The sequence below is a fragment of the Heptranchias perlo genome, chromosome 30, assembly GCF_035084215.1.
Source record: "Heptranchias perlo isolate sHepPer1 chromosome 30, sHepPer1.hap1, whole genome shotgun sequence".
In the NCBI taxonomy this organism is placed as follows: domain Eukaryota; kingdom Metazoa; phylum Chordata; class Chondrichthyes; order Hexanchiformes; family Hexanchidae; genus Heptranchias; species Heptranchias perlo.
Genome location: NC_090354.1, coordinates 26,343,347 through 26,365,390, shown reverse-complemented (window position 1 = coordinate 26,365,390; position 22,044 = coordinate 26,343,347). Strand labels below are relative to the sequence as shown.

General features: G+C 40.3%; 1 protein-coding gene across 1 annotated transcript in view; it reads left to right on the top strand.

Annotated features, from left to right (window-relative positions):
* Positions 1 to 18,237, top strand: part of LOC137300012 (26S proteasome non-ATPase regulatory subunit 11) — a 66,700-nt gene extending 48,463 nt beyond the window's left edge. Inside the window, exons 11-14 of the mRNA XM_067969097.1 lie at positions 2,573 to 2,608; positions 6,372 to 6,423; positions 7,245 to 7,387; positions 17,731 to 18,237. Coding sequence (XP_067825198.1) covers positions 2,573 to 2,608; positions 6,372 to 6,423; positions 7,245 to 7,387 — 231 coding nt within the window. The 3' untranslated portion in view covers positions 17,731 to 18,237. The remainder of the gene's footprint in view (positions 1 to 2,572; positions 2,609 to 6,371; positions 6,424 to 7,244; positions 7,388 to 17,730) is intronic.
* Positions 18,238 to 22,044: the final 3,807 nt, after the last annotated feature.

The window sequence follows — 22,044 nt, the reverse complement described above, 5'->3', positions numbered from 1 at the left end:
AAGTAAGAACTTGCATTTACATCACTTCAGAACGTCGCAAAATGCTTCCCAACCATTGAACTATTCTTGACGTGCAGTCGCTGCCGTTGTGTAGAAAAATGTGGCAACCCATCTGTACACAGCAAGATCCCATGAGCAGCAAATGAAATAACTGACCAGTTGATTTTTTTTTTTGGTGAGGTGTTGGTTATGGGGGGAATGTTGACCAGGATACTGCTGCTTCTCTTCAAATACTGTTGTGGGATCCTTTACATCCACCTCAACGGTGATAGAAACATTCCTTACAGTCCAAGCTACGAATCTTATCTGAACCCATGCGCAGAGGTCTAATAATGGAGGCCCAAAACGATATAACGACCCACACACCCTCTGCTGCAGAACCTGGCTTGTGAGAACACCAGCATAAGCAGTTGAAAACCCTCAATCTTTGAAGACTTATCTTGCCAAATGGAAAAGCTTTATCCACTGATGCCAAGACAGCAGCAGACACCCAGTAGAATGTATATTTGCAAATTCTCCTAGAATATGGACTTCCATCGTCTTGTTAGTCACTGGCAGAAAACCCACATCCAGGTTGTGTGAACTTAGAAAGACGTGAAAAGTCAAGCTAATTAACCCCTGTTTAGGATTTGATTTTGATCTTGAGCAAAGAATCAAACCGCTTATATCAATGAATTGTCTGATCTTACGTTTTACTTTTGCTCTCTTTTGAAGTGGGGAGTTAGTGAAGAGCAGTTCTTGATTTGGCATCCATGGTTTCTCATTTGACATGAGTAGAGCAGTTCATAAATTGCTTCTGTGCCCGTCCCCCCCCACAGCATGAGTAGAAATCACCAACCCCTCATGAAAATGAATTTTCTTGTTGAACTGAGTATATATTGTGCTTCAATAATCTTCAGGTTGAACAACAAACCCACGGTCAAACCCCCTCCCCGCTCGTGCACAGCACCAGTTCCAGGATGGAACAGCAAATTTACTTTGCCATGTCGTTGCTGAGCACAAATGTCTAGAGTGGACTAACTTCGCCCCCCCCCAAAGCATTAATAAGGTAATTGGAACCCACCCCCCCTCAGTCAAGCCACACCTCTCCTTCCAAACTGACGATCAGTTTGGTGATGAGAGCCCATACACCTCAGCCGAGCATCACTCTGCACTGAGCATTATATTGGTGACCGAAATGCAACTGGCGCACACCTTCCCAGTTATAAAGAAGCTATTAAAGCATTTTGGACTGATGGACTGGTCGGGTGGGCAGAAAAGTGGCAAATGAAATTCAATCCAGAGACCTGTGAGGTAATGCATTTGGGGAGGGCAAACAAGGCAAGGGAATACACAATAAATGGTAGGATACTGAGAGGTGTAGAGGAACAGAGGGACCTTGGAGTGCATGTCCACAGATCCCTGAAGGTAGCAGGACAGGTAGATAAGGTGGTTAAAAAGGCATACGGGATGCTTTCCTTTATTAGCTGAGGCATAGAATATAAGAGCAGGGAGGTTATGTTAGAACTGTATAAAACACTAGTTAGGCCACAGCTAGAGTACCTGTGTACAGTTCTGGTCACCACATTACAGGAAAGATGTGATTGCACTAGAGAGGGTACAGAGGAGATTGAAGAGGATGTTGCCAGGACTGGGGAATCTTAGCTATGAGGAAAGATTGAATAGGCTGGGCTTGTTTTCTTTGGAACAGAGGAGGCTGAGGGGAGATTTAATTGCAATGTATAAAATTATGAGGGGCCTAGATAGAGTGAATAGGAAGGACTTATTTCCCTTAGCAGAGAGGTCAATACCCAGGTGGCATCGATTTAAAGTAATTGGTAGACGGATTAGAGGGGAGTTGAGAAGTTTTTCACCCCAAGGTGGGGGTCTGGAACTCACTGCCTGAAAGGGTGGTAGAGGCAGAAACCCTCGTCGCATTTTAAAAAGTACTTGGATATGCACTTGAAGTACCATAACCTACAAGGCTATGGACCAAGAGCTGGAGAGTGGGATTAGGCTGGATAGCTCTTTTTCAACCGGCACGGACTCAATGGGCCGAACAGCCTCCTTCTGTGCCATAAATTTCTATGATTTGAATGCACCAATTGTATACAAAAATCTCTTAAAAATAGGCCTGTTTTTACATGCATATATTGTGTAAAGATCCCTGCTCGAGCAGCCTGATTCAGTTAGCTTTGGCTATCGTGGTTTACGAGGTCATTTTTATCCTTTTTTGCATATACATGAATAAGAATATTCACAACCATAGAACAGTGCAATGACTATTGCTACAGAAGGCTGACATTACTTTCAGAATAACTACTCTTGTATAATATTTACTGAAAATATTTAAATTTTGTCATCTTTGCATATCTTGTTATATCTACTTTGAGTATTAAGGTTAGTCTATTAAATTCATTGGCAAACTCTTTTGAACGTTCAGTGAAAAGATACTACTTGATGCTTGATTGTGTTCTGAAGATCCTTGCATGCCATTATGACAAATGACTTGCAACTGTTTCTTTCTTAGTCCTGCCTTTTTTAATGGAGGCCTGGACTTAATAAAATAAAATGTTCTTTCTTAATCTTACAGATAGAACACATAGCAAGCATCATAAAACTATCCAAGGTAAGTGATGATCTATATTTAAACGTGAAATGCAGAAACTGCCCCAATCCAAGATTAGAGCACATAATCTAGGCTGAAACTTCAGTGCACTGCTGAGGGAGACATTAAACTGAAACTTGCGCTGTTTGATCTCGTGGTTCAGATGAGCATTAATACGGTCTCATTATATTCTTCAAAGAAGAGCAGAGTGTTCTCTGGTGTCCTTGCCAAAATTCCTCCCTCGGCTAATTCACTAAAAGCAGATTAACTGGTTGTTGATGATATTGCTGGTTGTGGGGTTTTGCTGTAAGCAAAATGGCTGCCATGTTCACCCATATGTCACTTCACTGCAAAGTGCTTAGAGATATTTCTGAGATGTGAAACGGTGCTATAAAAATTCAAGTCTTTCTTGCAAATCTGTTGACACTTCCACATCAGTACCTTACGTAATCTTTGTGAGTTGTCGCTAAAAGTACATAAAATCGTAGAATGACACAACGCAGAAAGAGGCCATTCAGCCCATCGTGCCTGTTCCGGCTCTTCGAAAGAGCTATTCAATTAGTCCCACTCTCCTGCTCTTTTCCCATAGCCTTGCAAATTTTCCCCTTCAAGTATTTATCCAATTCCCTGTTTAAAACTATAATTGAATCTGCTTCCACCACCCTTTCAGGCAGAGCATTCCAGATCATAACTAATTGCATAAATTTTTTTTCCTCATGTCACCTCTGGTTCTTTTGCCAATTACTTCAAATCTGTGTCTTCTGATTAGCGACCCTATTGCCACTGGATAGTTTCTCCTTATTTACTCAATCAAAACCCTTCATGCTTTTGAACGCTTCTATTAAATCTCCCCATGACCTTCTCTGCTCTAAGGAGAACAACCCTAGCTTCTGTAGTCTCCCCATGTAACTGAAGTCTTTCACCTCTTGTACCATACTAGTAAATCTCCTCTGCACCCTGGCTTAAGGCCTTGACATCCTTCCGAAAGTGTGGTGCCCAGAATTGGCCACAATACTCCAGCTGGGGCCTAACCAGCATTTTAAAAAGGTTTAGCATAACTTCCTTGCTTTTGTACTCTGCCTCTATTTATAAAGCCGCGGATCCCACATGCCTTTTTAACAGCCTTCTCAACTTGCCCTGCTATCTTCAAAGACTTGTGTACGTACACCCCCAGATCTCGGTTCCTGCACCCCCGTTAAAATTGTACCATTTAGTTTATATTGCCTCTCCTCATTCTTCTTACCATAATGAATCACTTTACACCTCTCTGCATTAAATTTCTTCTGCCATGTCTCTGTCCATTTCACCAGTCTGTCTGTCCTCTTGAAATGTTACTATCCTCCTTTCTGTTTACTACATTTCTGAGTTTCATGTCATCAGCAAACTTTGAAATTATGCCGTGTATACCCAAGTCCAAGTCATTGATATATATCAAAAAGAGCAGTGGTCCCAACACCGACTCCTGGGAGACACCACTGCAAACTTCCCTCCGGTCTGAAAAACAACCGTTCGCCACTACTCTTTGCTTTCTGTCCGTTAGCTATTTTCGTATCCACACAGCCACTTTAATCCCGTGGGCTTCAATTTTGCTAACGAACCTATTATGTGGTACTTAATCAAACGCCTTTTGAAGTCCAGAAACACAACATCAACCGCACTACCCTCATCAACCCTCTCTGTTACTTCACCAAAGAACTCAATCAAGTTAGTCAAACACAATTTGCCTTTAACAAATCCGTGCTGGCTTTCATTTATTAACCCATATTTTTCCAATTAATTTTGTCTCTAAAAGTTTCCCCACCACGAACGTTAGGTTGACTGGCCTGTAGTTTGCCGGGTTTATCCCCTTCCCCTTTTTTGTAAACAATTTTACAACACCAAGTTATAGTCCAACAATTTTATTTGAAATTCACAGGCTTTCGGAGGCTTCCTCCTTCCTCAGGTGAATGTTGTGGAAATCCCCTTTTTTGAACAGGGGTGTAACACTTGCAATCCTCCAGTCTTCTGGCACCACTCCTATATTGGAAGATTATGGCTAGAGCCTCTGCAATTTCCATTACTTCCCCCAGCAGCCTAGGATGTATCTCAACTGGACCGGGTGACTTTTCTACTTTGAATGTTGCCAACCTTTTAAATACTTCCTTTATTTATTTTTAATCCTATCCAAATTCTCTACTACCTCCTCCTTTACTGTGACATTGAAGCAAAACTAAAGCATTCTCCTTGAGGAGCTCCCTGGTGGATGACTAAATTTAGCAAATGAGTAGCTGAGCCTTTCAAACCAGGAAAGTCCCATGTAATCCTTCTGTGCTTAGTCAGTTGCTTTCAGCCAGAGTACCAAAGTTGGCTTCACTGTCCTTGGGTTAAGGAGGGGGAATATGGGCAGCAATCCTGCTCTTTATTTCTGTCCAGGGAACCCCACCGAAAGTGCTTTTTGGGTGAGAATAGGATTGAACTGAGCTGTGACGCTCCCCTATGACCGAGTAGCCTGCCAGTACTCGCTGTCAGGCATTACTTCAGAATAATGGACTCTGTAGCTGTATCCTAAGGAGTCAACACCATCAAGAGGAGAGAAAATTAGGTATAAAAAAATTCAGTTCTCTGCAATGCAGTTACTATAACTAATTACCTTCCACAGCAATTATAGATTGGATTAACTCACCGCCTTCTGTAAATGGCTGTTTTTCCAAATATTTGAATCTGCACATTCTGCAACAAAGTTAGAATCCAAAGTAATGAATCAAGAGAATTATTTGCAATATCTTTGCCTCCCTATTTTAATCAGTTCTCCGAATGTTTTCCGAATAGATACAGTAAAACTAGAAAAGTTTCAACCTGTAACTGGCATCCTTCACTTTGGTGAGCACAACTTTTAAAAATAAAACAGGGCTATCTCCTGCCCTAGGACTGAAGGTCTTGGTCTTGTTTTTGATTTTTTTTTTCTGCAGAGAAACCTCTAATCTTTATAAAAAGTAGATTTATTTTTAGTCTCGCTATGTGGCAGCTAGTCTCATAATCACACTGTTTCGAAGCCAAGTGCATGAAATATGCCTTTGCCTACCAGCATCTCTGCTGCTCAGCGCTCCCACTGGAGTAATGAGGGTGCCTGGAGTCGGGAACGAATGGCAAGGCATTTTTCAGCACATTATTAATTTCACTGTAGTTGGCAGTTCATCACAGTACAGATGGTTGGCTTGATAATACGTAGTGGTCCAAACACCGACCTCATGGATTTAAGTCCCAAGTAGTTTGAATAAAACCAGCCCAAATGGCACACTTATGGATGGGTCTTACATTTTTATCCAGGCTGCTTAGGAGCTGGATGCTTATTTGAGGGTAGAATTAAAAAGGATTGTGCACCTGTATTTGTGCCACTTCATGAAATTGAGCAAGTTTGCAGCTTGTTTGATGATGATAAAGTTGTGATGTGGGAATCACTGATGGGGAAATGTTTTGTTTTGAATAATTTAAAGTCTACATTGGGACTGATAGTTGAAAATAGCTATTGTCCCAGGTACAACTGAAATGTCGAGTGAGCATGACCGTGAAACAAGTCAGTTGACAGAAGTTTGGTTATCTTGAAACCTGCCGAGCTTTCCAATCTGTTTTCCACGGGTCCTTGGAAACTTTATTTGACTGAATTTGAAATGCCCGTGAACTCTGGTTCAGCTGAGATGGGGAAAATCCAGGGAATTTTACCCGAGATAATTCAGCTGAAGTAACCTGTCCTCAGCTGGGCAAGTGTTAAGTCGAACTTGGAGCTAATTCTGTACTGTAATTCCAGGGTGATGTGGAAAGAAAACTTTCTCAGATGATCTTGGACAAGAAGTTTCATGGTAAGTGTTGAACAGTTTCTACATTGAACACAGGAGAAACTACAACAAAATTAAAATCATACCCACCTCAGTTATAACCAAAAAGTGTTTTCATGTAACTGATTTAACCATCTAGTCTCACCACAGTTGCAATTATAATTTGATATCATGACTGTGCGATATCGTTTTAGAATGAACATTTTTGTTAAGAATAGCCTTTTTTTTTAGTTCTCCTTAGAAATTCATCTCCCAAAACAGGTATAATTTTAAATTTGTTCAAACTTCTTGTCCCAAGTAACCTTTTACCTGTTCCATATGGAACTGAAGTATTAGCTGTATGTGGCATGTTTGCTCCAGTTTACAGTTCCATACAGTGGTTGGCTGCATGTCCTCGGTGTGACGCAGAATTCTGATTTTGGCTGCAGTGCAAGAGATACCAGGCCGAAATGGGATAGTTTTGTACGCACGGTTTAAAAATATGCTATGTTAAACGCAGTGATTACTTTTAACTTGCATCATCTTTAACTCTTTGCAGATTAGGATATTTTAGCTATAAAAATAACCAACAGACTTGTGGTTACTAGTCTGAACAAAATTTCCTTAAAGATTTGGTTTCTGAATTAACCAATCCCATCAGTATTGTGCAGCCAATGACTTTGGTGTGCTCAGTTGTATATTTGGACACTGAATATTGTATATTATATAGCTCTCCTGGTATTAGATTGATGCTTTCCTGGATTTAAAAAAAACTCTGCAGTAATCAGGCAGGAGAACTGAAAAAAATGATTTCTAACCAATTATACTGCAGGTTTCACTCAAGTTTTTTTCTGCATTTACTTCAGGTATTCTAGACCAAGGCGAAGGGGTCCTGATTGTGTTCGATGAGCCTCCAGTAGACAAAACATATGAAACTGCGCTTGAAACAATCCAGAATATGAGTAAAGTAGTGGACTCGCTCTACAACAAGGCAAAAAAACTAACATAGGTGGGTGTATTATAATGCAAGGGACAGAATCTATATTTTTAATATCCTTTTCAGGTGTAGCTGGTGACGTGTAATCACCAGATGACATCCATGGCTTTTCATACTCAAGAGGTGATACATTATTCATATACAAATACTTTTGTTCCAAAGTGAGTAGCAACACTCAAAGGCAAAATACTGCGGATGCTGGAGAAGCTCCACAAGTGAGGCAGCATCTGTGGAGAAAGACCTTTCGTCAGAATTGGAAGATGTTAAAGAGTTAAAGTTTTTAAGCAAATACAGAGCCAAGGAAAGTTGGGGGGTGGGGAGGGGAGGAAAGAACAAAAGGGAAGGGAAGGTCTGTGATAGGGTAAAGGGCAAAAGTGACTGAATGACAAAAGGGATGATGGTGCAAGGCCAGGAAGGTGGTAATGGGACAGGTTAAGAAACAAAAGATTGATCAGGAGTAGCTGTGAATGGCAGCAGCAGAACCATTTCCAGCACTTGATGTCCAAAAACATGGGAGCAGTGGTTAAGATCTGAAGTTATTGAAATCATTGTTGAATCCGGAAGGTTGTAAAGTGCCTAAATGAAAGATGAGGTGCTGTTCCTCGAGCTTACGTTGAGCTTCATTGGAACAGTGTAAGAGGCCGAAGACAGAGAGGTCAGAGTGGGAGTGGGACGGGAAATTAAAATGGCAAGTGACCAGCAGGTCAGGGTCACACTTGCGGACAGAACGGAGTTGTTCAGCAAAGCGATTATCCATTCTGTGTTTGATCTCCCCAGTGTAGAGTAGACCGCATTTTGAGTAGCGAATACTGTATACTAAATTGAAAGAAGTACAAGTAAACTGGTATTTCACCTGGAAGGAGTGTTTGGGGCCCTGGACGGTGGGAAGAGAGGAGGTGAAGGGGCAGATATTGCATCTCCTGCGCTCGCACGGGAAGGTGCCGTGGGGAAGAGAACGGGTGACGGGTGATGGAAAAGTGGACCAGGATGACGCGGAGGGAGCGGTCCCTTAGGAATGCTGAAAAGGGTGGGCAAGATGTATTTGGTGGTGGGATCACGCTGGAGATGGCGGAGGATGATACATTGAATGTGGAGGCTGGTGGTGTGGAAGGTGTGGACAACGGGGACCCAATCATGGTTCTGGGAGGTAAGAGAAGGGGTGAGGGCAGAAGTGCGGGAAATAGGAGGGCCGCAGTGAAGGGCCTTGTGAACTTATCCTCATTTTCTGTTTTTATTATTACTTAACACCGACTGCTTGATTTGTCTTGTATCAATGAATTTATGATGACAAGATTGATACGATCTGCTGATGGTTTGGGTTTAGCATCTAGATGTATTTCAGGAAAATGTCATAAGCTTTTTTCAACTGAGGAAGACGCCTTTTTGATATCCTGTATCCCAGTTTTGCATGTCAACAGATATAAGGTGTATATCTCAGGCAAGGTACTCCTAGCTCTTCAGTTTGGTCTAAGCCTGTTGAGTTAGAGGCCTGATACTCTGTGGTGATGAGGCAAAGTTTTATGTTTTGGGCACTAAAAGTTGCATAGCATCATAATAGGTACTGCACAGGAGGAGGCCATCCGGCCCATCGTACCTGGCCGGCTTTTTGAAAGAGCTATCCGATTAGTCCCATTCCCCAGCTCTTTCTCCATAGCCCTGTACATTTTTTCCCTTCAAGTATTTATCCAATTCCCTTTTGAAAGTTGTTATTGAATCCACTTCCGCCATCCTTTCAGGCAGAGCATTCCAGATCGTTACAACTCGCTGCGTAAAAAAAGTGTTTCCTCGTGTTGCCTCTGGCTCTTTTGCCAATCACCTTAAATCTGTGTCCTCTGGCTATCGACCTTTCTGCCACTGAAAACAGTTTCTACTTATTTACTCTAGTAAAACTGTTCATGATTTTGAAAACCTCTATCAAATCTCCTCTTAACCTTCTCTGCTTTAAGGAGAACAACCCCAGCTTCTCCAGTCTCTGCACAACTGAAGTCCCTCATCCCCGGTACCATTCTAGTAAATCTTTTCTGCACCCTCTCTAAGACCTTGACATCCTTCTTCGTGTGGTGCCTAGAATTGAACACAATTCTGTAGCTGAGGCCTAACCAGTGTTTTATAAAGGTTTAGCATAACTTATTTTGTACCCTTTGCCTCTATTAATAAAGCCCAGGATCCCATATGCTTTTTTAACAGCCTTCTCAACTTGTCCTGCCACCTTCAAAGATTTGTGTATGTGCACCCCCAGGTCTCTGTTCCTGCACCCCCTTTAAAATTGTACCATTTAGTTTATATTGCTTCTCCTCATTCTTCCTACGAAATGTATCACTTCACACTTCTCTGCGTTAAATTTCATCTGCCATGTATCTGCCCATTTCACCAGTCTGTCTATGTCCTCCTGAAGTCTGTTACTATCCTCCACATTGTTTTACATTTCCCAGTTTTGTGTCATCTGCAAAGTTAGAAATTATACCCTCTATACCCAGGCCATTAATATATATCAAAAAGAGCAGTGGTCCTAATACTGACCCCTGGGAACACCACTGTACACTTTCCTCCAGTCTCAAAAACAACTACTCACCTCTACTCCCTGCTTTCTGTCCCTTAGCTAATTTTGTTTCCACGCTGCCACTGTCCCTTTAATCCCATGGGCTTTAATTTTGCCAAGAAGTCAATTATGTGGTACTTTATTTTTTGTATACCAACGGAGGAATAAGTTAAACATTATGTAATCAAGTGAAATCTGCTGTATTGGTTTTCTGCTACTGCCTACTTTTTAATTTGAATACATTTGATTTTGGAGCTTAACTCACATGGTCTGATGGCGTTTACTGTCCACATTGCAAATATTACAGAACACAAGGCGATTCTTGTGAATCCAGTGAGCTAATTTACAGTAACCAGGGTTTCTATTTAACGCCTGGGTAACGCTATATTACCAGATATTGTGCATATAAAGTCACATTCCTGTTTGTAGGGAGTGAGAGCTCGCTTACGAGATTGGTTTTTGGCACTGGGCAAGAGGGAAATATTTGTAAGAATGGTTGTGATCTGGGACATTCAGGAATAACCCGCTGCAATGTGATGCGCTGTAAGTATTCTGAAGTTTTGTTGTGGATGTTTAGACATGATAGTCTGAATACTGCGCTTCCATATAGTAAATGTACACACCTCAGTTACTGTATTGAGGTTGTAACCAATAGGAACGATTGTGCCAAACAATTTCAATACTTGAAGAGTTCATTAAGTTGAATATTCTGACATAAAACTATCAACTCCTGATTCAGTGTGCATTAGGATCCTTTATCCAGCTCAAAGGACCTCTTGAACAGGCAAACCCTTGCTTCCTATAAACTAAAACATGAGCTTATATGCAAAGTAATTTGGGAGTTTGAAATGTGATTGGCCCTTTCACTGGCACATTCCTTTATTTAGAATTGAACAATTGCCGTTCAAAGGCCACTTCTCGATTTGTACTGCTAGCTTTTTGGGTTAAAATATTTATCTTCTGAAAGCAATGTACATAAATCTAGACGTATATCAAGAATTGTAGAAAATCTCCACAATATTCCGCTTTACCCAGCCCTTTCTGCAATATTGGGACCTCCTTTGCCTCAGCTGGCCAGTTAATTAAAAGCCTGCAGTGCCTATCTTTCTTTCATAACATTAAAAACATGCCTAATTCCCATCATGGGACTTAATACAGCTGATTTATAGGATTAAAGGCAATATATCTTTAACTATAACTTATTTAAAAGCTTCCATTAGAGTATGATTAGTATGGAGACTACTGTTGCTGCTCAGCTTGTTGAAATAACTAATTCAAGTTATACAGCATTTTTTAAGTTATCGGAGAAGAAATTAGCCCATATTTTTTTTTAAAAAAGACAGCTATCTGTGAAGAGATGGCAGGTATAGTCTAAAGAAATGTTGCTGATAGGGAATAAATATTCAGAACCTCCGCGTGTGTTTCCCCATTCCCTCCAAAGTACAGCAGAGCCTTATTGCCTTGTAGGTCTGAGTGTCGTTTTAAGAATATAAGAAATAGGAGCAGAAGTAGGCCACACAGCCCCTTGAGCCTGCTCCACCATTCAATAAGATCGTGACTGTTCTTCGACCTCAACTCTACTTTCTCGCCCAATCCCTGTATCCCTTAGAGTCCAAAAATCTATCGATCTCATTGTTGAATATACTCAGCGACTGAGCTTCCACAGCCCTCTGGGGTAGAGAATTCCAAAGATTCATAACCCTCTGCGTGATAAATTCCTCCTCATCTCGGTCCTAAATGTCTGACCCCTTATCCTGAGACTTTGCCCCCTAGTTCTAGAGTCTCCAGCCAGGGAAGACAGCCTCTCAGCATCTACCCTGTCAAGCCCTCTCTGAATCTTATGTTTCAATGAGATCACCTCTCATTCTTCTAAACTCCATAGAGTATAGGTCCATTCTACTTAACCTGTCATAGGACAACCCTCTCATCCCAGGAATCAATCTAGTGAACCTTCATTAGGTAAGGAGTCCAAAACTGTAGACAGTACTCCAACTGTGGCCTCACCAAAGCCCTGTGCAATTGCAGCAAGACTTCCTTACTCTTGTACTCTATCCCCTTGCAGTAATGACCAGCATATCATTTGCCTTCCTAATTGCTTGCTGTACCTGCATGTTAACTTTCTGTGTTTCGTGTACAAGGATACCCAAATTCCTCTGAACACCAACATTTAATAGTTTCTCATCATTTAAAAAAAATCCTGCTTTTCTATTCTTCATACCCAAGTGAATAACCTCACATTTCCCCACATTAAACTCCATCTACCACCACCATGCCAACTCACGTAACCTGTCCGTATCCCTTTGCAGACACTTTGTGTCTTCCTCACAGCTTACTTTCCCACCTAGCTTTGTATCGTCAGCAAAGTTGGATACATTACACTTGGTCCCTTCATCTAAGTCATTAATATAGATTGTAAATAGCTGAGGCCCAAGCACTGATCGTTGCAGCACCGCACTAGTTATGGCCTGCCAACCAGAAAATGACCTGTTTATTCCTAATCTCTGTTTTCTGTCTGTTAACCAATCCCCTCTGTCCATGCTAATATATTACCCCCAATCCCATGAGCCCTATCTTGCATAACAACCTTTTGTGTGGCATCTTATCGAATGGCTTTTGAAAATCCATGTATACTATATCCACTGGTTCCCCTTTATCTACCCTGCTAGTTACATCCTCAAAAAACTCTAATAGATTTGTCAAACACGATTTCCCTTTCATAAAACCATGTTGATTCTGCCTAATCATATTATGATTTTCTAAGTGCCCTGTTAACACGTCCTGGATAACGGATTCCAGCATTTTCCTGGCTACTGATGTCATGCTGACTGTCCTTTCGTTCCCTGTTTTCTCTCCCTCCTTTCTTGAATAGCGGTGTTACATTTGCAACCTTTCAATCCACTAGGACTGTTCTGGACTCTAGGGAACTTTGGAAGATCACAACCAAAGCATCCACTATCTCTGCAGCCACCTTTTTAGAACCCTAGGATGTAGGCCCACAGGTCCAGGGGATTTGTCGGCTTTTAGCCTCATTAATCTCCCCAGTACTTTTTCTTTACCAATCTTAATTATTTTAAGTTCATCACAATTTCTGTGTATTTTTTGTTTCTTCTACTGTGATGACAGATACAAAATATTTGTCTCTGCCATTTCCTTATTCCCCATTATAATTTCTCCTGTCTCAGCCTCTAAGGGACCCACATCTACTTTAACTGCTCTCTTCCTTATTACACACTTATAGAAGCTCTTACAATCTGTTTTTGTATTTCTTGCTAGTTTACTGTCATATTCTATTTTCTCCCTCTATCAATTTTTTGGTCATCTTTGCTGGTTTCTAAAACTCTCCCAATCCTTAGGCTTACTACTCTTGGCAACATTATAAGCTGCTTCTTTTAATCTAATACTATCCTTAACTTCTTCAGTTAGTCATGGATGGATCACTTTTCCTGTGGCATTTTTATTTCTCCTTGGAATGTATATTCGTTGAGAATTATGAAATATTTCTTTAAATGTTTGCCATTGCTTATCTACCATCAAATCTTTTAATCTAATTTCCCAATCAACCTTACCTAACTCTCCCCTCATACCTATGTAATTGGCTTTGTCTAAATTTAAGACTCTAGTTTTGAAATTAAGTACATCGCTCTCGAACTCAATGTGAAATTCATCATATTATGATCACTGCCCAGAGGATCTCTTACTATGAGATTACTAATTAAACCTGTCTCATTACGCAAGACAAGATCTAAAATAGCCTGTTCCCTGGTTGGTTCCACGACGTATTGTTCTAGGAAACAGTTTTGAATACATTCTATGAACTCGTCCTCCAAACTACTTTTGCCAATTTGATTTGCCCAGTCTATATGAAGATTAAAGTCCCCCACGATTATTAAATTACCTTTGTTACAAGCTCCTGTTATTTCTGATTAATACTCTTTTCAACAGTATCACTACTGTTAGGGGGCCTATAAACTACTCCCACCTGTATTTTCTGCCCCTTGTTATTTCTTATCTCCACCCATACTGATTCTACTTCCTGATCTTCCGAGCCAAGATCATTTCTCACTACTGTCCTTATCTCATCCTTTATTAGCAGCTACTTCCGCCCCCCCCCCCCCCCCCCCCCCCCAACTTTCCATTTTTGGCTGTCTTTTCGAAAAGTCAAATACCCTGGAATATTTAGTTTCCAACCTTGATCCCCTTGCAACCACGTCTCAGTAGTGGTTACTAGATCAAACCCATTTATCTCTCTTTGTGCTATTAATTCGTCTGTCTTTTTACGAATGCTTCATGCATTCAGATAAAGTGTCTTATATTTTGACTTTTTACTACCTTTCCTTGATTTGAATTTATTCACTGATGGGCTATTACCGTTAAACTCTCTGTCCCTTCCTGACACACTCTGCTTATCTTTACCCAAATTGCTGCACTGCTCTATGGCCTTGACTTTTTTCTCTTTAGATTTATAAATTTACCCTTGCCTGAACCCCCCCCCCGTTTTTATTTTAAGGCCCTATCTACCGCCCTAGTTATTCGATTTGCCAGATCACTGGTCCCAGCCCTTCTTTCTCCTCATGTTCAAAGTAGTATTAAACGTTTTGTGATTGTAGAGTGCATCCAGTGTTACTGATTGGTCCATGCTAACCGTATGACATATTTCAGTCACATGGCTGGCGCATACCAATCAAATTCCAAAAATGGAAACCAAGATGACAGATTCCCACAAACTGCATCTTTTTGGTTTTTTTTATTGCCATTAAGGAGGAGTTTACCTACTAGTGCTGTATGCATCCCTCATGACTCGAGTCACCGACCCCACATCCCGCCTGCTCAACCTCTATCCGTGCCTGCTTCGCAACTGCTTGCTCAGTCCCTTCCTGCCTCCCATTCACTCGGTCCCAGCCTATAAAAAGTAGGCTCTGTCTTGTAGGTTTCCTAAATGACCTCTGTTGGATCTGTTCGTTCACATCTTTCGTTACGTGAAACTTTTCACTCTTTAAAATGGCCTCTTTCCTCTGACCATCAGTCAGTTGTTTAGTGCCAGTCTCTTTGCTTAGAAGTCTCTGAAGAAATGCATTTTTTTTTTTGTGGAACAAAATCTCATTTTGCAAATAGTTAAGTTTAATTGCCCAGAATCCAATTACTCTGCCACCTTTTCAGAATTATGTGCTGTTATAGCGTAGAAAAATTAATTTGAGGCATTCTCACTCTACACCCATTGTGCTGTCACATATATCAGGAAGCTAGGCACCATTACTTTGACAAGTTTATGTTCTATAGTTCCATGACCCAACGCTTTTGAGCTCAAATTCTATACAAAGCTTATATATAGAGGCAGGGATTTCCGTAGGCTGATTTAATGCAATGTCTTGTATAGCATTCCATTGGTCATCTGAACTGCCTTGCAATACATACATCACATCAGCACTCAGCAGAGCCTTGAAAGAAATGAAATCTGTATTTTTAGTACAATGTTTAATTTACTGCTTTGACAGGTGGGGGAGTCCTCTACGGTCTTGGCAGGAGGTGAAGGCAATGTAGCACATATTGACTTAGATTATATTTGGGAGAGTCCCCAACTATAAAACTGTTGAGGGAGAATTCAAACTTAAAAAGAGTTTCATTACACCTCTAAGTGGGGAAAATCATGTGCAGCAACCTCCTAATATAAGTTAGTTAGCAAAGGAAAAGATACTTGCCTGTTACTTTGCAGGTAAAGTGATTCCAATGCTGGCTCATCTTTTCATAGAGATTTGAGAAGGACATTCTGTTCTAAAATGGATCATTTTGAACAATATTACTCTTGGTTTGGTGGAAGCCCCATCTCTCCTCACCCCACCGCCCCCAATAAATATACCACAATTTTAAATCTTAGAAGCAAGATTTAACTAGCCTTTGGTTTTTTAAAAAAATTACGTTGCAACTTATAACCAATCTCAAACAAAAAGGGAACTCAGTTGTCTTCCATCTTTTATGTACATTTGGAAGGATCTGCTGCTTTGAGGAAATATCTTAGTGCAATGAAAGGTGAATTTGAACATGTATACATCCCATTGTCAAACCACAAGGAATACATGTGAGCAGTAAATCTTGGCTCAGAATCTTTAATGCATTCATGTTCTCCCTTTGCTCTCAATTGGAAAAGTACCGATTAAGCCTTCTCCATCACCACTTCAATTCTAAACTAATCCACGCACATTTATAGTGTAGCACAGTCCATGTCACACGTCTGTGCTGCCAGTATATCAACTTTATCAATCTTAAAAATGCTACACCAAATTTCAACAAAACTTTATAGTTGTCCTTGCCTTGTCAGTTAGTGGGTTTCTTTGAAAATGACCATTGCCTGAATTACTCATTATGTAATAAATTTGATCGGTTCACACAGACTAAGTTATCCGCCGGCAAAGACACGTTATTTCTTTGGATTCTTCTGTCATTGGATGTACAGAATACAGACCGTTAGCACCCCAGATGACATATGTTAATCGTGTAACTTATCACCTCGGCGTTACAAGTGAGAACACTCCATGCGATATTACGTGGTGTGAAACTACCTCCTCTGAGTCTCACTCCACTTCGCTGGAGTTGGGTGGAGCTCTGAGTCTATATTTACTCTTTAGTGCAAACCCCAAATCACTTCATTCCGCCACTACTGGAGTGTGATTCCACTCTTAGATGTATGAATTTCTGTACATTTATGTGCCTTTAAACAAGTTAGACTTTAGGTTTGAAAAATGTATGAGACACTGTTATCACAGATTTTTAATGGGTAATGTATATATGGCTTTCCTGGGGAGCTTTCACTTTGTGTAACATACTTTCCCCTTTGTCAAAATACTATATTTAAGCCATGGCAAAAATGTGTAATGTTGGTCTGCTTACTGCAAACAGTTTTTTTCTATTTTGGTTGTGGAACAAATTATTTTGTTGAAATAATTGCAAAATACACTTGTTTCACTTTTACATTTGAAATTGGACCCTTACAATGACAGTTGCTTGTTTGTATTTTTCGTGACATATTGAATTTTTCTTTTTCAAAAAAAACAGCAGAATTTGTGTAAATCATGCTTCTGTTTTTAGCCCTATTCGTTGGAATGCCTGTGTTCAAATGTGGTAACTAAGACTAAAGTAGTACCAAAAAAACTTTATCTGGTTATTGTGTCATTAAAAGAACACTTGAGTGTGAAAATTAGTTACTTTGAGATGATGGGTTATGACCATGGCATCAATGTGTTTTCTGGGAGAGCTTTTGCCTTTAGTAGCACTGAAGGTTGGTGCAAAGTCTTACAGATTTGGTTTGTAGGTCAAGCTAAAGGTTCTATACACTAAGCAACCAGTGGCAGCATTTTCATCCCAAACTTTGAGAATTTCCATTATCAGTAGAGTTGAGCAGCTGCTTTTGGTGGGAACATAGGAACAGGAGTAGGCTAATTCAGCCCCTCGAGCCTGTTCTGCCGTTCAGTTAGACCATGGCTGATCTCTACCTCGACCTGCCTTTGTTCAATATCCCTTGATACTCTTGCCCAACAAAAATCTATCAATCTCAGTCTTGAAAATTTCAATTGACCCAGCAGCTACAGCCATTTGGGAGAGTGATTGCCAGATTTCCACTAGCTTTTGTGTGAAAAAGTGCTTCCTGATTTCACTCCTAAATAGCCTAGCTCGAATTTTAAGATTATGCCCTCTTGATCTGGATTCCTCCATTTACTTTTTTTACTGTAAAATCTGTATTAATTTCAATTTTGTTGTCAGACAGGCTTTTATTCAGCTCTGCCCTCTATCCACGTATATTTAGCTGTTTGTTTTCCTCCTACAGAGAGCGACTTTGTTCCAGAGAGTTGGAGTGTGTGACAGAAGAGAGCGGAGCTTGGAGAAATGCTAGGATTTTTTCAGTGTGTCCTACTTTCAGTCTGAAAGTTTTTAAATCCCTCGTCAAACTCATTCTGTTCAGAACAAGTTTGTTCCAGTTTGATGTAGCCTTTACCCAGCAGGTTATCAGGGGATGGTATGACATTTTTTTTAAAAATCCTTTGTCATATTTTGTCCTGCTCTTCATTCTCTTGAGGGTTTAACCAAACTCTCGCTTTGTTATACCCAGAGGTTTTTGGTTGACCGTTGATCCATGCTGTCTCTATGGACCTGGCTGACATCACACTGCTTTTGACCTGACTTGTTTTCCAACAGTTTCCTACACATGCCGTCGCTGTTTTGGTTCTTGCCATCAATATCAAATGTACAAACGGTTCTCGCTAACCAACAATTATCAGGTATATCTGATGTTCAGATGAGTTCATAAATAAAGAAGAAAACATTTTTTTTCAAAGTGTGATGTGTGTTTTTTTTTCCTTTTTAGATTTCTAAATTAGTTTTGAGAAAAAACACAAAACTTGTGCGAAGAAACTGTGTAGATTGACTATTGGAATTCATAGGTACCTAAGAACCTTATCTCGGCTTTCCCACAGATGTTTGAATATTTTAAATAAAGTGTTATTGATGAGTCGTCAGTAGTGTACATATTTTCTGCCGTCTTTGCTTGCATCTCTTGGGCGGGGGGGGAGCGGGGTAGTGAAGAGGAAGAAAGTCTCTTGGTAATTTTTCAATCATCAATATTGGTACTGTATATTAATTCGACACTGAGCATCGATGTGTGAGGAGTCATTTGGCAAGTTAAATTGCAGATCTTCAATCAGTATCTTGCTGAAGGAGATTTCGCTAAAAAGGTGCTAAAGTGGGCTTTTTAAGCAAATTCTATCACTGCCTTCAGCCAGGAAAACTCAAATGGCGAGTGGGAATATTTTCCAAGAGAAGGGCGATCTGCAAGTTAAACTTTTTAAAGGACTTGTAACTCAATAATACACCTCCAAACCTAGTTTTCAGGTCACTCGAGTATAACGGGTGCTTGTCGATCTAGTGTAATAGTCACTGGTCCCATTATGAACAACTTAGTTAGAACTTGCATGTTACTCCTTTACAACTGTATCTTGCATTCGTAATTATTTATAGTGGTATAAAATGTATTCAGTTGCAAAAGATTTCCGGAAATCTTTTTTCATGATCTCATTAATGAACTTATCTAGTGGATTGATTCAGAACATAGTGTTCTGTCTGCAGTGTAAATGGAAATGTGGAATGCAATGGAATTATGTTAAAATTACAAAGGATTGGTTGCTGCTGTGCAGTCAGCAGCAGAAGCAAAAGATATATTGTTTCCCACTAGTTACAACTGAAGGTTACACCTACACGTGATCAATAAGCCCTGTTATTTTTCAGCTATAGCTATTTTTATTTTATTTTTATTGTGATAGAACAGTATGAGTGACTCGCATGTGCAGCATGCGATAAGCGATTCTGATTCTTTTAGATGCAAAAAGATGAACTGATTTAATTGACAGTTGCTGCCTTTAACTGGTGCCAGTATCATGATTAATTCACTTTCCAGAGCGCTCCTGGTCTGACACTGACCATTACTTCATCCTAACAAAGCTGTCAAAAATGAGCCTCAGTTAGCAAAATCAGCAATAACTCTTAGTGATTCTAATTCTTTAGAACTTCCTAGACAGATTAGTGCATCAGGAATATGAAGGAAACAGTTAGCTTCCGTCCTATATCTAAGAATGGCATTGCCGAGTCTACTGTATTTTCACTTGCAGCACGTGGTATGGTTGCTTGCTTTGGGCACCTCGCCTCAATGTGTGGTGGAATAGTAGGATATATAGTTAGCAAATACCAGAAGCAACTACATTAAACTTGGATGCTTCAAACGGGAAATGCTTAGATCAACGCCAGATTTAAACCCTAAGGGAAAGGGAGGCATAGAAAAAGTGAGACTTGTATAAAATGAGAATGTTAGCAGAGATGAAACACAAAATCTTGGGCCCAAAAGATAAATTGAATTTCCTAAGAAGCAAATTGCTGTTTTACCCAGTTAATTTTGTACTCGAGTTTTTTGACAAATTTCCTATCCAATTGATTAACATACATGTTATTTAACAAGTCAGTAATCAAATTGACTGTTCTGAAGACTTTTTTTTTGATGAAACTGCTTTAATGAGTAATGTTTGTGATGAATACTATAACTAACCATAGTTTGGGACAGTACATGCCCTGTGTAGGTGTATCTTGTTTTTCTTTTCGGGAGGGGTTTGAGCCTGACCCATCTTGCAGTTTTCCTGGTGCTACATTGGATTGATCCTACTTAGAATGTACAGATTTTGTGCACGATTTCCACTACCTGCAAATGTCTTTTTAATATATATATATATATATTTATTATATATATTAATTCATGTCTTTGTCCAATGTTTTAAATGATGTTGAGAATGTTGACATTTTCCACAATTTAAAAAAAATTAAACCCCTCAAATCTTTGATCTGGTGCATTTTAAGAGTTTTTAATTAAATGATATGAATATTTCAAAGCTTGTACAGTGTTTGTTCATAGGGTTGGGGGTTTTACTCTCACCACGTGACAGTGGTGTTCTTTAACTTTGATGAGCTGGAAATGCTAGCATCTCAGCTTGAGCATTCTACCAAACACATCATCTGTGAGATCTGTCTCTCTTATTTTTTCAACTTTCATGTACAAATAGGAAACTGCTATTATCCTACAGGGGACGTCACTGTTCCTCTCCTGATCTCTCCAGGTAGCAGATGACCTTCCTCCACTATGCTGCATCTAAGTCGTACCTTGTTTTCCTTGCCTTGGCCAGCAGGTGGTTTATCTGTTTTCTCCCACGCTGAACAGTATTTGACATCGTTCATTTTATTTTCACTACTCAGTTTTTAAAAAAAAATCTCTTGACAGTCTTTTTTTTAGGTGGGGGAGGCAGGGTGAAGAGTGAAATGTTGATTTTTTTCTCAAGTTCTGATGTCTATGTTTGAGGGCTTAGTGATTGTCAACTGGGATCATTTTGAAGGAAGCCTTTGATGAGCAGTCTAGCTTTTGAGAGCCCTAACTGTCATCTAAAGCAAATTTCTGGTGCTGTTAAGCAACCCTCAGCCCAGCACGTTGCATCATTTGCTGTATTCTGTGTTGATTCGCATGGCTGGAGAGAGGGCTTTGGGATTCGTGAGGCTTGTGTGTTGAGTGCCTATGGACCCAAGCTTTGGATTCAGTGGGCAAGTGCAACCTAATTGAATATTCATTCCTCTCACTGTTGCAAAATGTGGTCGAGCTACACCGTCAGTCCAGAGACTTTGATTCCTGAGCTGATCAATGCCATAGAGCCATTGGTTTCACCCAAAGTGAGGGACGGTGCTGAGAGAAGTTACCAAGACACCGTGATTTTCCCTGTGGAAAGGGGGAAATGGGAGATTTCTTTTTCCTTGAGGGTCCTCAAGCAAAATGTGTTAATTCAGCAGACATATCCTTTAATGAGCACCGTGCCTGGCTTTACAGCTTGGGATCCAGCCTCTGGCTACACTGCAGCTAAGCAGTGATACCATCTTGGATTTCACAGCTATGTATCCGCCAGTCATAACTTCATGAGATTTACGATGCTACCCCTTTTAAGCAGGCTTCAACTAAAGAGAGAACTTACTTAACCGGACCTCTGGTGTCACACCCAAAAATATTCCCCAAGCTCCAGAAGTTCTCTACCTTCAACTCTTACCTTACCAATTGTTTGTTGGAATTACATGAAGTTCCAGATTCTTTAGATTTGATGAACTGGAAATGCTAACTTTCTAGCTCAAACATTCTGTCCTTTTTTACTCAACCTCCCCATACAAAATGAAATCACCATAATCTTGCTACCTTTTAAGAAAACCTCTCTGGCCGAGCAGAGAATTTAAACTGAGTGCACTGTTTCTCTGTACACTTGAATATTGACTGCTAAATTGCCCTGTCAGCCACATAAAGACTTGTATTTATACAGCGTCTTTCACAACCTCAGGATGTCCCAAATCGCTTTACAGCCAATGAAGTACTTTTGAAGCGTAGTCACTGTTGTAGGAAATGTGGCAGCCAGTTTGCGCACAGCAAGGTCACACAAATAGCAATGAGATAATCACCAGATAACCTGACTTTGGTTACGTTGGCTGAGGGATAAATATTGGCCAGGACACTGGGGAAAACATCCCTGCTTTTCTTCAAATGATGCCATGGGAGAAGAACTGCTCTGGTTGCTGT